The sequence below is a fragment of the Pteropus alecto genome, unplaced genomic scaffold, assembly GCF_000325575.1.
Source record: "Pteropus alecto unplaced genomic scaffold, ASM32557v1 scaffold21, whole genome shotgun sequence".
NCBI classification, from domain to species: Eukaryota; Metazoa; Chordata; class Mammalia; order Chiroptera; family Pteropodidae; genus Pteropus; species Pteropus alecto.
Genome location: NW_006436282.1, coordinates 19,964,909 through 19,979,161, shown reverse-complemented (window position 1 = coordinate 19,979,161; position 14,253 = coordinate 19,964,909). Strand labels below are relative to the sequence as shown.

General features: G+C 42.6%; 1 protein-coding gene across 1 annotated transcript in view; it reads left to right on the top strand.

The window, feature by feature from the left end:
• Window positions 1-14,253, top strand: part of JAZF1 (JAZF zinc finger 1) — a 130,734-nt gene that overhangs the window by 76,817 nt on the left and 39,664 nt on the right. The window contains exon 2 of the mRNA XM_006912024.3: window positions 5,997-6,193. Within this exon, the coding sequence (XP_006912086.2) occupies window positions 6,001-6,193 (193 nt within the window). The 5' untranslated portion in view covers window positions 5,997-6,000. The remainder of the gene's footprint in view (window positions 1-5,996; window positions 6,194-14,253) is intronic.

The window sequence follows — 14,253 nt, the reverse complement described above, 5'->3', positions numbered from 1 at the left end:
CGCGTTAGGTTGAGAAGTCTATGGTGGTCATGACCAAGATATTTCGTTCAAATGAAACAGAATAGAAAAATATCAGGGTCCATCACGTGTAGTAAGGATCGTCTCATGAAATTTTTGTTTCAGGCATTTACATAAAAATTCTTTCTCTTTGCATCCAGATATGTGTTATAACTCAATTCTTCTGATTTCAGAAAGATAACATGGTACAAACACTTCATATTACCCGACACTCCCTGCAGGGTCTGGGGTAGCCCCCTGTAATCAAAAACATTCATATTTGTGTAGTGAAGCACGTTAACATTCACACTAAATACAATCGATAAAGTGTGTAAGTGGCCTTTAAGTAGTTCATGTCAGGGTTTGTCTCCTACTGAGTTTTGCTGCCAAACTTGTAAAAAATATTTTCAACGCCAGAGCTTTGGAGATTTCCAAATTGCAGATTGCAGACCTAATTATACCTATGTGTGTACAGGCTCCCCATAGAGATACATTTCTTATGATGGGTTGAGGTCAAGTTTGGAAAACACTACACAGTGCTGTTGCTAGAATCATTGACAGAGCTGGGAAGGAACCTAGGGTGCTATATTCCATCCAGCCATAAACCCAGAACTCCTCAGTTTTAACAAGGAGAAAAACTGGGGCCGGCATGGGGAGTGTTGGGACTTCCCACGGCCACCCGCTTCTCCCTCCCAGGGCCAGACTCGGCTCTCTGGACCACACGCCCTGTCCAGAGCCTTATAACAACAACTAAACCACAGCACGCATCTCGGGGTTTGGATTCTGGTCAAGTTTTTGTGAGAGAGACTCGAGTTTCGAGTGGTCACTTCCATCGTTGAGTTCTCGAGAGCCAGGGAAAGCCAAGTGGTTTTCCCCAGCAGGACACTTAGGCTCAGGTATTTGGCCGTAGAGAGAGGTGGCGGTGGAGTCTGTGCCCAGGTTCCAGGGAGCTCTGTAAATTTCCTGAGTTTGTGGTTGAAACTGGTCTCCCCGGACCAGCAGTTTGACATTTCCCCCTGTGGTGTTATAGTCATGTTTCCACGTTTAACATGTCAGACTGAATGAACATTGTGGTCTAAGGATTTAAAAGATTTATAATGGAGTCTTGAAAATTTACTTAAGGAATATGTACTTCCCCAAGCAATAACAAATATTACTACAAATGACCGTATTAAATTAAAGTAACTTAGGCATTTCTGATTTGTAGGAAAGTTAAAATTAATCTTATGGCAGTTTCGGTTTCAAAATGAAAACATGGCTTTGCCTGACCGCAGATTTCCTAGCTGTTAGTCAACAGTGAATGAACCCTCAGGTGACTGGGTTTTTTTTCCTTAAGAAATATTCATTTTTCTCTATAGAAAAGCAATAGTAGAAGGAAAATACCCTGAAAAATCCACCGAAATTGTATCTGGAAACCTTCACAGGCTCTAGCATTTTTTTCCCCATAAGCTGAGTGGTATCATTTTATCCTTTCGATTGTACGTGTAAATCATGTATTCTCATTTATATATGCATATCCATATATTCCAGCTTTTAAAAAATGTTTTTGAACAAAAGGCGCAAATCTATAAAAAAATTTTTAATGATTGTCCTTTAATGAAATGTGTTATTTTTATAATGTTTAAAAGAAAAAGAAGCCTTTCTTATCCATTTTCTATCCCTTCCTCCATTTAGCTCCTTCAGTGAGTCGTCAAGGAGCCTGGTTCAAATGCTTTTATCCCACATTTAAAAAATAACTCCAAAGCGTATTTTATGGTAAATGTTTTATAACTGACTCAGAGGAGAAAAAAGCCCTGATCTATAATCTTTGCCCATTTCCATGTTGTAAATACTCCCGCCGTGGCCACTTTCAAGCTACCAACATGACGTCACTGAACAGAGTTGGGAAGAGGGTCACTAGCTCATCGTTATCTAGTAATTCTACCAGACAGATATGATACTAAAGTAAATAACCTCGATAACATAGATAATAATAAAATGGAGTAAATTAAAAACCAATAAGCTTTGAATATTATTGCCTTTGTTTTTAATATGCTTGTTTTAATTACAAGTTGACATGATTTAATTTTTAATGATGGGCGTGTTTGACAACTGGCTCACAAAATCCCTGAAAATTTAAGATTCGTCTCTCACAAGCCAGGACGAGCCCACCCCAGCACACTGCCGCCGTGAGATCAGAACGCTTCCCGTGGTAAAGCAGAAAGAATTCAGGCAGGTGGGCACAGCCAGCCTTCCCCACATCGCATCCCAGGGAGGCCACAGACCCAGGGCCCCCCGGGAGCCACGCGGGCCCCGGCATAGCAGAACTCGGCTGACATGGCGAGAATGAGGCCTTCTGGTCCTTTACCCACTTTCAACTTTGAAAACCCTAACTCCGAAGCAGGAACAAGAACGCTCAGGGGTCGTTGCCGTGCCCACGGCAGCATGGTGGAGTAGGAGCGTGTGATTCAGTCTCGAGGCTTAATTTCTCTGATGCCAGCTCTACCACCAGCCAGCAGTGACCTTGACCAGGCCACTCTGCCATAGTTCTCAGTTACACTGAAAAACGAGGGGGTTGGACTAGGCGATCTGTCTTATCCAGGTTTCTTGCAGCTCTGAAACCTCCTCTTGGCCCTGATTACCAAGGGCTTCATTCAGAAAGATGACCAATCATATCAAAACCCATTGAGAAAAACTCATCAGACTACAGAGTAACATGGCTTCCCAAGGCCGAATTCCCTCCCAGCCTTGGGGGGGCAGAGGGGGACGTACGGGGGGTCATTTCTAATCCTGACAATGGAAAGATCTGGGCCGCGATCCTCTGAGGGCGTGTCAGACGGAGTGCAGCGCCTTTGAAAATGGAAATGGTTTTGTCTGGTTTTCTGCTCAGAGCCAAGTAACTCGAATCTTCAGTCCTTGGCTGCAGTGCAGCCTTTACTCTCTGCCTCATCGAGCTCTTTATAAACTTGTCTCCCCAGATGATTCTTGGCCATCGGGAATCTGCCCACCTTTTGACAAAAAGCTGTATTGATAGAACATTGCTTTAAAACTTTAGGGTTCAATATCAAAAAGTAGGTGAAGTCGTGGTTAACAAGTGAAAGAGGAAGACCAGTGCAGCATCGCCGGCGAGAAATGAGGGAATTTCAGCCAGTCTCCCGGGGCATCCGAATGCCCGTGCATGTGCATGTTGTCACCAGCAGTAAATTGTGCAGCTGTGTATCTCGGTGGGGCAAAGTCGCCATGATTTATAGGTGTAGCTGCAAGTTCAAACCACCAATCCAAGAGAGGAGGGAGGGAAGGGAGAGGGAGAGAAAGGCTGGCAGCAGTGCTTTGAGTTTTATGTTTAAGGCTTTTAAAACATGGTGCTTCATTCTCATGCCGAGAAAGCACTTAGCAGGTACAAAGCAAAAATAGATTGCCACCCATAGCTGACTAAACACAGAGAGGGGATGCGTGTGTGTGTTGTTGTGGTTGTTTATAGTTGTTGTTTTATATCTGAGCTATTAATACTTTTTAACCAGAGTGAGCGAGGACATAGAAAAGTGCCTGCCCCCCCTCTCCCTCTCACACACACACACGCGAGTGTCTCTGTACATGACCGTATGCGACTCTGAGCTGATTCCTGGTCAGCCATTGCACAATCCATCCTATACGTGAGGCTTTCAGTGCCATGAACATGCAGTGCGCTCTCAAGAAACTGGGGGCTAATGAGGGATATAGAGATAAAACCACATTGTGAAGCTTATTATAATGATAACAGCTTCTGAATTTTGAGCCACTTCCTTTATGGCAGGCCCCGCTACCTCATTGAATCCTTACCACGACCCTCCCAAGTCGGCGCCGTCATCACCCTGTGATCATGATCCTCTCAGATCATGAACATTCAGACTCAAAAGATGACCAGAGGCCACAGAGGGCTTTGTCTGTTAGCATAGTTGACATAGCATCTTAGCAGGTCACCAAAGTTATCCAAAGATCAAAACCTCTTGCAGAAAGGGAAAAGATGTATGTTAACCCTTTACGATTATTACAATTATTCGTTACAATTATTAGTCCCATTTTACAGAGAATAAAGCTGAGGTTCAGACTGGTTTATCAACATCCCTCAATCACATAGCAACTAACACAGCCAGGACTTGACCTGTAGACTGCCTTACTCCATGTTCTTCCTGACGATGCAAAAACGTAGGTTTTTTTTGTTCTACCTTATACCATATCTGCGTTTGACTATTTGACACACTAGTTTACACTGCCTACATTGAGAACAGTTGGTCTTCCTGGAAGAAGCATGTGCTTGGCCTATGGTTTTGCCTACACTGCTTACCCCAATTTGAGCTCAGCACTGTGCCTCTTAGTAGTTCTGCTTAGAATAATAAAAGAAAGCACTCGTTTCTTGCTTTTTTCTCTGAGAGCCCATATTTTGAGTAGAGGTTTATGGGGAGGGAAATAGCATTTTTAAGAGCAGTAGCGCCAACTTTGCATCTGAAAATAAACGAGGACCTGGCTACCGAGTACAAACAATTCTGTTTTGCATTGTCGTTTCTTTTTAAATCATCACCATCTTTTAGTGCGAAACCTAAGAGCTCAAGGCCAAGTATGTAGCTTTTACTACACTTGTGTACATATAAAATCCAGTTTATATATCTAGGTTGTATTGCAGAAGCTATTCAAGAAACGTGCCATTCATGTTCCAAGTATAAAAGCAGACATTTTAAGACACAGTAACAATATCGTAATATTGTTTCATTGGGTGTTTGATCGACCCTAAGCTTTTACCAGGCATTGAAACTATCTGTTGACTTCCAAAAGTTTATAGTGTACTGAAGACAAATACTAAGGAGTTTTGTGGGCAGAATGTGAAATGGGTTGGGTAAAATACCATGTCGAAGAGCAGTGAAATTCGTTACAATGAATTGTATTAAAATAGTCAAAACATAATTGATGAGGGGTGGAGTACAGAGAGGACTCGAAGGGCTGTGTTATGTCCTGTTTTCAGCCTCGGCGGTGGGCACTGGTACCTGCTTTATTACCTAAATGCGTTCATATACTCCGCTCACTAGATTTTCCATCGCAGTTTTTTTTTAAATGCAGCTGACAGTCTGCCTGTCAATGATACAAAAAGACATTTGCTCTTCAGGTAAAAGATACCATTTCGTAGATCGTTTTGAATCTCATATTACATGAATTTGTGAAATGTTAGCTTGTACAGTGAGAAACGAAGAAAACTTGAATATTATTAACCTGAGAGAAGTGTTGAAAGAATAACTTTGAAGTTTCCGTGGTGAAACCTTCAGGAAAAGTCACCTTTGCCTTTCTGAGGGATAACATCACAACACAAGCAGATCTTTGCTGGCGACCTTCCTCCGGGTGTGGCTCTCTTCCCTTCTTGCATCGGCCTGGGCAGACCTGCATTCGCAGCCGCTCTGTAAATGTTTGCTCAAGTGGGCTGGGCAGTGAGCAGGCAACAATTACAGGGACTCCAGTCCTTTCCTTTCAGCTAATGGTGATGGGGACAAGACCTTCAGTCAGCCAAGAAACATTTAAAAACCCAATATGAGAATCTAGAGTAATATTAAGAATCAGAGCTTTCTTGAGGCCCTAATGTCAACTGGCAGTGGAGTGGCACGTCCGGGAAATACTGCCAGCCCGCAAACGAAGGAGATGTCTGTGCCCGGGGGTGGTCGGGGCGCTTGGAGAATGGGTGGGCTTTCTCTGGGTTGAAAGAGCGGGAAAGCCTTGTAGCTGCCTGCACTGCAGCGAGCGCAGAGGGTGTCTGGGCCTGAGTCCCCGCAGGGAGCATTTGCTGAGGGAAGACATCGGCCTGGCTCTGGGCAGCCGGAAAGCAGCAAGCGAGAGGATCTCATCACGCAGGGAAGGGAATCTGTGGTGAGCCTTGAGACAGGACAGACCTGTGAGCAGCCCCTTTCTCCGAAGGCAGCATCCGTCAAACTCAGGTGACTGTCGTAAGTCCTCCTGCTCTGTAGATGGCCCCGGTTACTTACCTGCACTTGTCTTCTCAGATTCATGACAGATGCTGCCCGCCGAGAGCAGGAGTCCCTGAAGAAGAAGATCCAGCCGAAGCTCTCGCTGACCCTGTCCAGCTCCGTGTCGCGCGGGAATGTGTCCACTCCACCACGTCACAGCAGCGGAAGCCTCACTCCGCCCGTGACCCCGCCCATCACCCCCTCCTCCTCGTTCCGCAGCAGCACGCCAACAGGTGAGCGGCTTGGCTGCCACCTCGAGAGCGGGAGAGAGAGAGTGAGTGAGTGTGTGTGTGTGTGACAGACAGACAGACATGGGCTGGGGACCACGGGCAGATGATGATTCAGATCCACCTCTTCTGTGATCCTTTACTGGTCTTTGTAGAGTTTGTCGATTCATTCATCTGTTTATGATTGAAGAAGTATTCTGAAATCATTGTTTATAATATGTATGTGATAATGGTTTTATAGATACTTTTTCAGACTTTTACCATTTATTCTGTATGAAGCGATGTGACGATGTCTTGGACTTGCTTTAGTCAGGCGGAGTAGATGAAACAAGACAGCCGTGTATTGATTATTGATGAAGCTGGGTGATGAGTATAGAAAAGTTCATTATACCAATCTCCCAATTTTTGCTAATTTGAAATTTTTCCATTATAAAACAATTACACACACACACACACACACACACACACACACACACACACACATTTAGAGCGCCTCCTATGTGCCAGGCACTGAGCTACAGTAGTGAGCCAGGGGAGACCCCGTCCTCGTCCTGAGTGAATGATGCTGGCATTCTGGGGACCACAAGCACATTTGTGTCTTCCTTTCCCAAATGTAAAAGCAGCTGAAAAGTCCGAGTCAGAGGTGAAGATCAAAGTCAACTTTATTAGTGGATAGAGCTGAACTGCGGAATGGGTCTTGGATCTGTAACCATTGGGCTCGTTAGTATGTCTTCCCTGGATTTAGTTTATTTCCCAAATGGCCCTTCTAAGCTCACCCTGGAGTACGAGCGGAGCAGAGCGCACCCTGAGCCCTCAGCTGAACCGGGTGCAGTCCTTTCTTCCCAGTTCAGAGGGCCATTAAGTCATTGCTCGTCGGTGAGCAGGAACGAGTAAAGATGGTAGAGAGCGGCTGGAAACGTCCTTCTTCGTTTTCCCATCTGAGAAGCATGAACTATTTCTCCCTTCCCCTCAGTAGGAGTATAGACAGGCATTAATCAAATAAATACACCAATAAATATGGCATTGTAACCACGACAAGTGACACATAGAAGAACTTGGTGGTTTGAGAGCATCTAGACAGAAGCTCCGCCCAGTCAGGAAAGGCTTCCGTGAAAGATTCAGTAGGAGTCAAACAGATAAAGCGGGAAAGGAGGCGCATCCAGCCAGGGGGACAACATTGTGCAAAGGCGACTACAGTAGTATTTCGTGAAATGTGTTTCAGAATGCAGTCATCCTTCAGTATCCTCGGGGGGTTGGTTTCAGAACCCCCTACAGATGCTCAAGTTGCTTATATAAAAGGGTGTAGTATTTTCGTATACCATAAACACATCCTCCATATACTTTAAATCACCTCTCGATTACTTATTACACCTAATGCAATGTGAGTGCTATGTACATAGATAGTTGTTATACCGTATTGTTCGGGGAATAACCAGAAAAAAAGTCTAATTGTTCACTATAGATGCAACCACTGTAGACCTAACTACGTGGTACATGTCAGCAACAACGTAGGGTTCCTTTCCTAATAGTTTTTTGAACCACAGTTGGTTGAATCCGTGGATGTGGAACCCACAGACACAGTGGGCTGACCCTATTACTTAGTAGGTGGGGAAAAGGGATTCCCTAATAAGTTTGGGGAAATGATGGATTGAAGAAAGGTAAACTGGTTTCTTTCACGCCAGGCTTTAATATATGTTGTTATTCTCCAAGGGGAGGATTTAGTAAATTTCCCAAACTTAGTTGAACTAACCTTGATTATGGGACCTCTTTTTCTGGGGGCATCTCAGGGGACTCATGGTTGACAGACAACCTGTGTTCTGACAGGATTGGGTGTTTCGAAAACAGGATAGGCATGGGAGGCAGACGGATCAGAGTTCCTACCTGAACTCCCTTTAAAATTTTCTAATAGTACCATCCCCATTTTACAGGTTTTTGTGTGAGTTAAATGTGATAGCCTATGTACGTACCCAGCATTCAATAAATGTTCGTCTCTGTCATCTGGAGTTTTCGACTAGTTGCTTCAGGAACAAAATCAGGGTCATTCTTCTATAGAGGATGAGGTTCATTTGTGTTAGGCATTTGTCCAGTTCCTTTAGATAGGCCACTATCATTTCCCTTACATTTTACTCTGAAGATTTACTTTCCAAGATCTTTGTGTGACATTTGCTGTGTGAATCTAAGGAATGCTATGTGAATATAATTTCGTGATCCTCTTTTCTGAGTATTTCTGTGAATATTTATTCACGTATAATATGAATTATGGGGGCAGTTTGACACCTGTGTGTGTTTTATACCCGACTTAATAGTGACTGACTCATGGCCAACGCCAGATAACCGTGAGCGCCCCAGTCAGTAAGGGTGCCTTAGAACCCCACGAAAATCAAAACAGTTTAAAAGTGAGAGTTTATTATTTTTCACGTAAGAATGTTTGGAAGAAATGGAATCATTTCCTTTCTTTCAGACATAAAGAAATCTTTCTGACACCTTGCCTATTCTAGCAATTTCCCACTGAGAGAATTAATTTATGTTGTGGTAAAGATGTATCATTTTCAGTCTGTTAAGATCATTGGTAAGTTATTTGCTGCTTGAAGAACATTCCATATAAACATCAAAAATTAGCAGGGGAAATGGTTTCTTAAACCCCTACCCTGTACAGTTTTGATTGTGTACATTTTTCAATGTTGGAAATGTTATTTTACCTGTAGTTAGAGAGATCAGCTTATTTTGCCTGACTAATGTGGTTTCAGTCACTTTCATTGCCAGGTTATAAATAATATCCCATGTTTCTACCCCTTAAATTTACTCTTCCAAGTTCCATATTCAAGGTACATTCCTGGTCCAGAAGTAATAGTCATCGTCTAGAAAATTTCATTTGCAAAATATTCTTTAAAATCTGCTGAATTCGAGCTCAGCATTATCCTAGAGTTTCAAGTATTTCTTAAGTATTCTTGGAACCAAGATTTATTTTGCAGTTTTCGAACTCGTAGGAGAATCTTCTCATCTCATCTTTTTCATTTCCTCTCCTTATTTGCTCAGCTTGCTTTTAATATGTAGAAAAAGAAAGTATTCACTTAAGGAAAGTTTAGAATGGTTTAAATCATGGATCAGCAAACTTTCTGTCCAGGACCAGATAGTAAACACTTCTCTGACCTTGCACTGTGGAAGCAGCTATAGACCTGCATAAACAAATAGGGGACGGGGGGAGGTTCCATTAAAACTCAGAGTTTTTGTAAAACTTGACTTACAAAACCAGGCCAGATTGGGGTCGCAGGCCATGGTTTGCTACCCATGGTTTAAATCATAAAGACATGGAATTTAGAGATAAACATCATTAAATTCCCTGAAAATAAAGTTAAAACAATTCATACCCTTCTCCTTTAGAAGTAATAATATCTACAGTGTAATTACTAAGAAAGGCAGCTGACATCTGTAGAGTGTTTATTATCTGTGCTTACCATATACTTTATATGTGATGTTTTTAATCCTAACACCAGCCCCACTGAAGACAATGCTATTATTCCCATATACAGATTAAAGAAATAGAGGCTTGATAAGATTAGCTTGCACAAAGCTTCACGTTTATCTGTTCAATAAAAGGTGGTCTTTCCAGGGTATTCATACTTTCTCTCCACATTGCTACATTTTTTAAAACTATCAGACCTTTAGCCATTCAGCTGCCCCAGTTAACTAGACAACTCCAAAAGGGATCATCTTGAAATCGGCCACGGTGGGAGTGTTTACACCAGCGGAACTGGTCAGTGCTGCTGCCTGTCGGGACTTCTCCTCTCCCCACCTTACCATTATACCGCTCTTGTATCCTTTTAAGACCTCTTAGATTAATCTTAATGTGCAGTTCAAGGGATCATGGTCCTAACTGTGTCTGTGAATAAACCTAAAGCAACAGTCAAACACCAATTAGTAAATAACGGTCCTGTCAAACCCTGGGTTGCTTCACAGCCATTCGCAACAGTGTCGTAAGCCATTCCGTAATGACAAGGAAGGGTTTTCACGTGATCGTGTTACAAAACTAAATGCTCAGTATGATCCCAATCTTATTTTTTTACTCCAAAAAAGTTAACTGTCTTTCCATGATAGAAAGATGGATGTTATTTTTTTTCCCCCGTTTTCTAACATGAGCCTGTATTACTTTTGTAACTAAAACAATTATTTTAGTACATGTAACTGGAAGATACACTCAGAATTACTCTGACCTAACCAACCCCCCGCCCCTGTCCCCACCCGTAGGAAAGGTCTTAAGTTAGCTTTGCATCCATCATTAGCTAGCAGGGTGTTTTGGTTATTAGTGCCTATAGCTTAGTTAAGAAAGTAATTTTTTTTTTCTGTCCCCATAGCTGCCCACTGAGTCTCTTAAAAGAGTGACTTTCAATCAGGCTGAAGATGGAAATCACCCAGAGAATTTTTAAACCTTTAGCCTGGGCTCTACCCCTGTGACTGATTTGATTGGTGGCCGAGGCTTGGACATCGGGAGTTTTTAAAAGCTCTCTTGAGCTAGGTAATTCTCACCTATAGCCGGAGCTGAGAAACCACTTTTGAAAATGTGGCCCGCCTAGTTGTCATAGCTGTGTGTTTTCCTGCTTGGTTAACATATTTCCACCTTGCCTGGAGGAAGATTGCTGTAGCCCCTTCTCTGAGACTCGGAAATGAGTCCACGGGGACTGAACAGATGCGCGCTTATGTCTTAATGGAGAAGCCATGGAAAGAGTTGGCTGGATTTCTGGTTAGAATAGCATTGCATAGTCTCTCCTGGAAAATATTTGTATATATATTTTGGCTGACTCAGGGGGGGAACATATTCAAGTATTAAACCAGAGAAAGGCATCCAAGGAAATAAAACCCATTTTTTTGTTTTCTTGTTTCGGCCACCTGACATTGCATCCGTTATGCATAATTTAAGTTCCGACGTTGTTACTTCACTTCACATTCTTGTATCTCTTGCTCTTTGGCCTTATAGTAGACCCTTAACATTCCTTTATGGCTTTTTTAATAAATCGTCCAACTTATAAGGATTTTGAAATTTTCCCGAGTTACTGATATACAGCAGATCATTTAAAAAAGTAAAGTATTAACTTTTTCCCTTAGGATAGAAATTACTCTGTAACGCAGATGTAGAACTGATAGAATTTTGCCTGACATTTTAGACGTTGTCTCCGAACGGAGGTGAAGGGAGCTCTCTCCCCATGCCTTTTATTTTAAACAGCAAAATAAACTTAAATAGGCTTAATAAAGGCAGAAAGTCTTAGAAAAAAATAACTAAGGCCTAAACTAACACCCCTCCCTCTTTTCTCCCCCCGCCAAAAAAGAGAATGAAGTAGAAGGAAAAACCTTAGGGAGATCAATCCTATCCTTTTGAATGGTGGAAATGAGAAAAGAGAAGCAAAATATTTCAGCCTGACTGAATTTTGTGACCTACTTATGAATTCCTGAGGCCATGGTTTGGTTTTTCCAGCAGGCTTTGCCCTCAAGAGTTGACAGTCTGGGTGATGCCTAAGAAACATTCCCTCAAATCTTTCTACAAAGCAAATGGCCTTGATTTATATTTCCCTTTTCACATAAATTTTCTGTCTTGTAGCTGGAGAATGACAGGAGTGGCTGTATTATCTGGCTCACATCATGCTCAGGGTCACTCACACACCCCTTCCTGGCCTGTGGTCTGTTTGCTTGTTTGTTGATGTTCTACTTTGTCCTGATCATTGCCCTTTCATCTTCTTTTTTGATTGACCTGTAAAACCTTTATCCTGCTTCCTGAGTGCCATGGTCCAATCTCGTGGCTAATGCTGCTTCCTTCCCTACCATCTTGTATGGCTATTTATTTTGAATCTTCTCCTGCTACTCTAAGTGTTGATAGAGTAAGGACGACAACAACGAAATAGTATTTCAGTTACTTTCTCACAACTATCCCACTTAAAACAGAAAGTGGGATCGTTTTCTTGAATTGAAGAAAACCATCAAATCGATGCTGATCTGTAATACTAATAATGGATTCTAGCACTTCATAGTGCACAAAAGCATTCGCATCTAATTTGATCCTTGTTAACACTGATGGGACACAGGCGACCATTATTGTTAACCCTGCTTTAAAGACAAAGAAATTGAGGTTCTTTTAAATAATAACTTGCCTAAGTTCACGTGGTTCCCAGCTGGAGTAGCTGCTATTTTACACAACACCAGGATTTGGTATCTTTTCCTTTGACATAATTTATTGAGCATCTATTTTGTTACAGGCACTGTGCCAGGCATTAGAGATACAGAAAAGCACAAAGCTTTTTTCTAATCCTTGTAGATCAGCATTTACATCTCTTACTAGAAGCAGGTTATATACGTGTAGGACAGACACTTCATGAACATGACATATACATAGATGGACTAAATTATCAGCACCGATGATGAGTAAGGCAAGATACAGATTACACGAGGTCATTCTGTCTTTGCTGTTTTAGTACAGTTACAAGCTCTATATTCACACTCAGAAGTGTCTAGATATTGTAAAGCAAATGTAAATTCCAAAAGAATGAGAAGAAGGTGAGAGCAGTGGAAACTGATTTGGGGCAAACAGTTTTATAGCCTATGATCGTTATGGAAGGTCAGCTTAGGGCATTAGTAAGCAACCTGGGTATGCTGACAAAGGGTGTAATGTGTATCAGGAGTTTTCTGGGCCACCTTCTAACACTTTGGGGATGTGGAAGTAAAGTGGTGACATCCTTCGGCCTCAGAGAGATCTGATGCTTGAGAGATAGGTGGTCTTACACCTTTCCAAGCCTCAGTTTCCTCATCTGTGCTTTGGAGGCAATGCCTACCTCACCGTGAGGATTAATGAAATAAAGGACAGAAACAACTGATTATGTTAACACTGTCTCTACTTAAACTGCCAGTTGAGAAAGATCATCAGCTTTGGAAGTGCCCTACCCTGCACTCAAGATACATACCCTCCACTGGTAAATAAGGTCGTCGTGTTCAGGAACCGTAGGCTGTCAGTGGTGGAAATGGCTGACGTTGTCAGGTTAATTAGGGCTTCTTGAAGTAGCTCTATCTCACATTCAAAACAAAGAAATCACGATTCGCCCTGAACTGAATCCTGCACTTTCGGCAGACAGCATCTCACCAGCCCTGGCCAGGACTGCTTGTGCGTGTTTAGTTTTGGTCTGCACAGGGAAGGCTGGTTCCGGCGATGTGCAGTGCAGGTGGGATTTGCTCATGACCTGCTCTGGGCAATGGGCACATACCTGACTGAACACAGAAATGACACTATTTGTTACCATTAATTCAGGAGTATTTAAGGTAACCATGGTGAGACTTACGGATGGTACAAGTAAAGAGTTAGCAGGTTTACAGATTTTTATATCCTGTTTTTCTTTTTAGTAAAAGTAGCAATAGTAACCCTTTTAACTGTGGAAATTCAAAGCAGTAAGAAAACAAAATATTGTATGTTTCTAACAGATGGACACACTTGTTAACGAGCCGTATCCCCTCCGGTCAAAGGATGTGCCCACATAGGCCCAATCGCCATCACAGTTGGGGTGGGGGTGGGGGTGCCTCTTGGCTTCACCCGCTTTGAGGTCCTTTTACATTTTGGGGGCCCTTTAACACATGGAAGAACTGAACATCTCACCAATAAGATACATCAAGGTCATAGGGCCATATAAAGGGCATCTCAAGGTCTAGAGGACCAGATAAGTTTCAGCTCCAGCGTCTTGGAAACTCCCTGCCCTCCTTCCTATGAAGAGCTGCTCTGAGAGGGGAGGGCGTCCAATGTCACTGTTCCTCTGCCCAGCTGAGGAGCGCGAGACCCACAGAGGTCATACAGCTTCGTCATGGCTCCAAAACCAAAGTGATGTTGGCCTGGTGATTCCACTCTAGGTATTTACCCAAGAGGAATGAAAACATGTCCACACAGGACAGGCGCAGGGGTGTACAGAGCAGCTTTATTCCCAGTAGCCCACACTATTAAGCAGTCCATTGGCAGGTAAATGGATAAACAAATTGTGATCTAGCCATATGATGGATTACTATTTAGCAATAAAAAGGAACAAAGTACTGATCCACAAAAA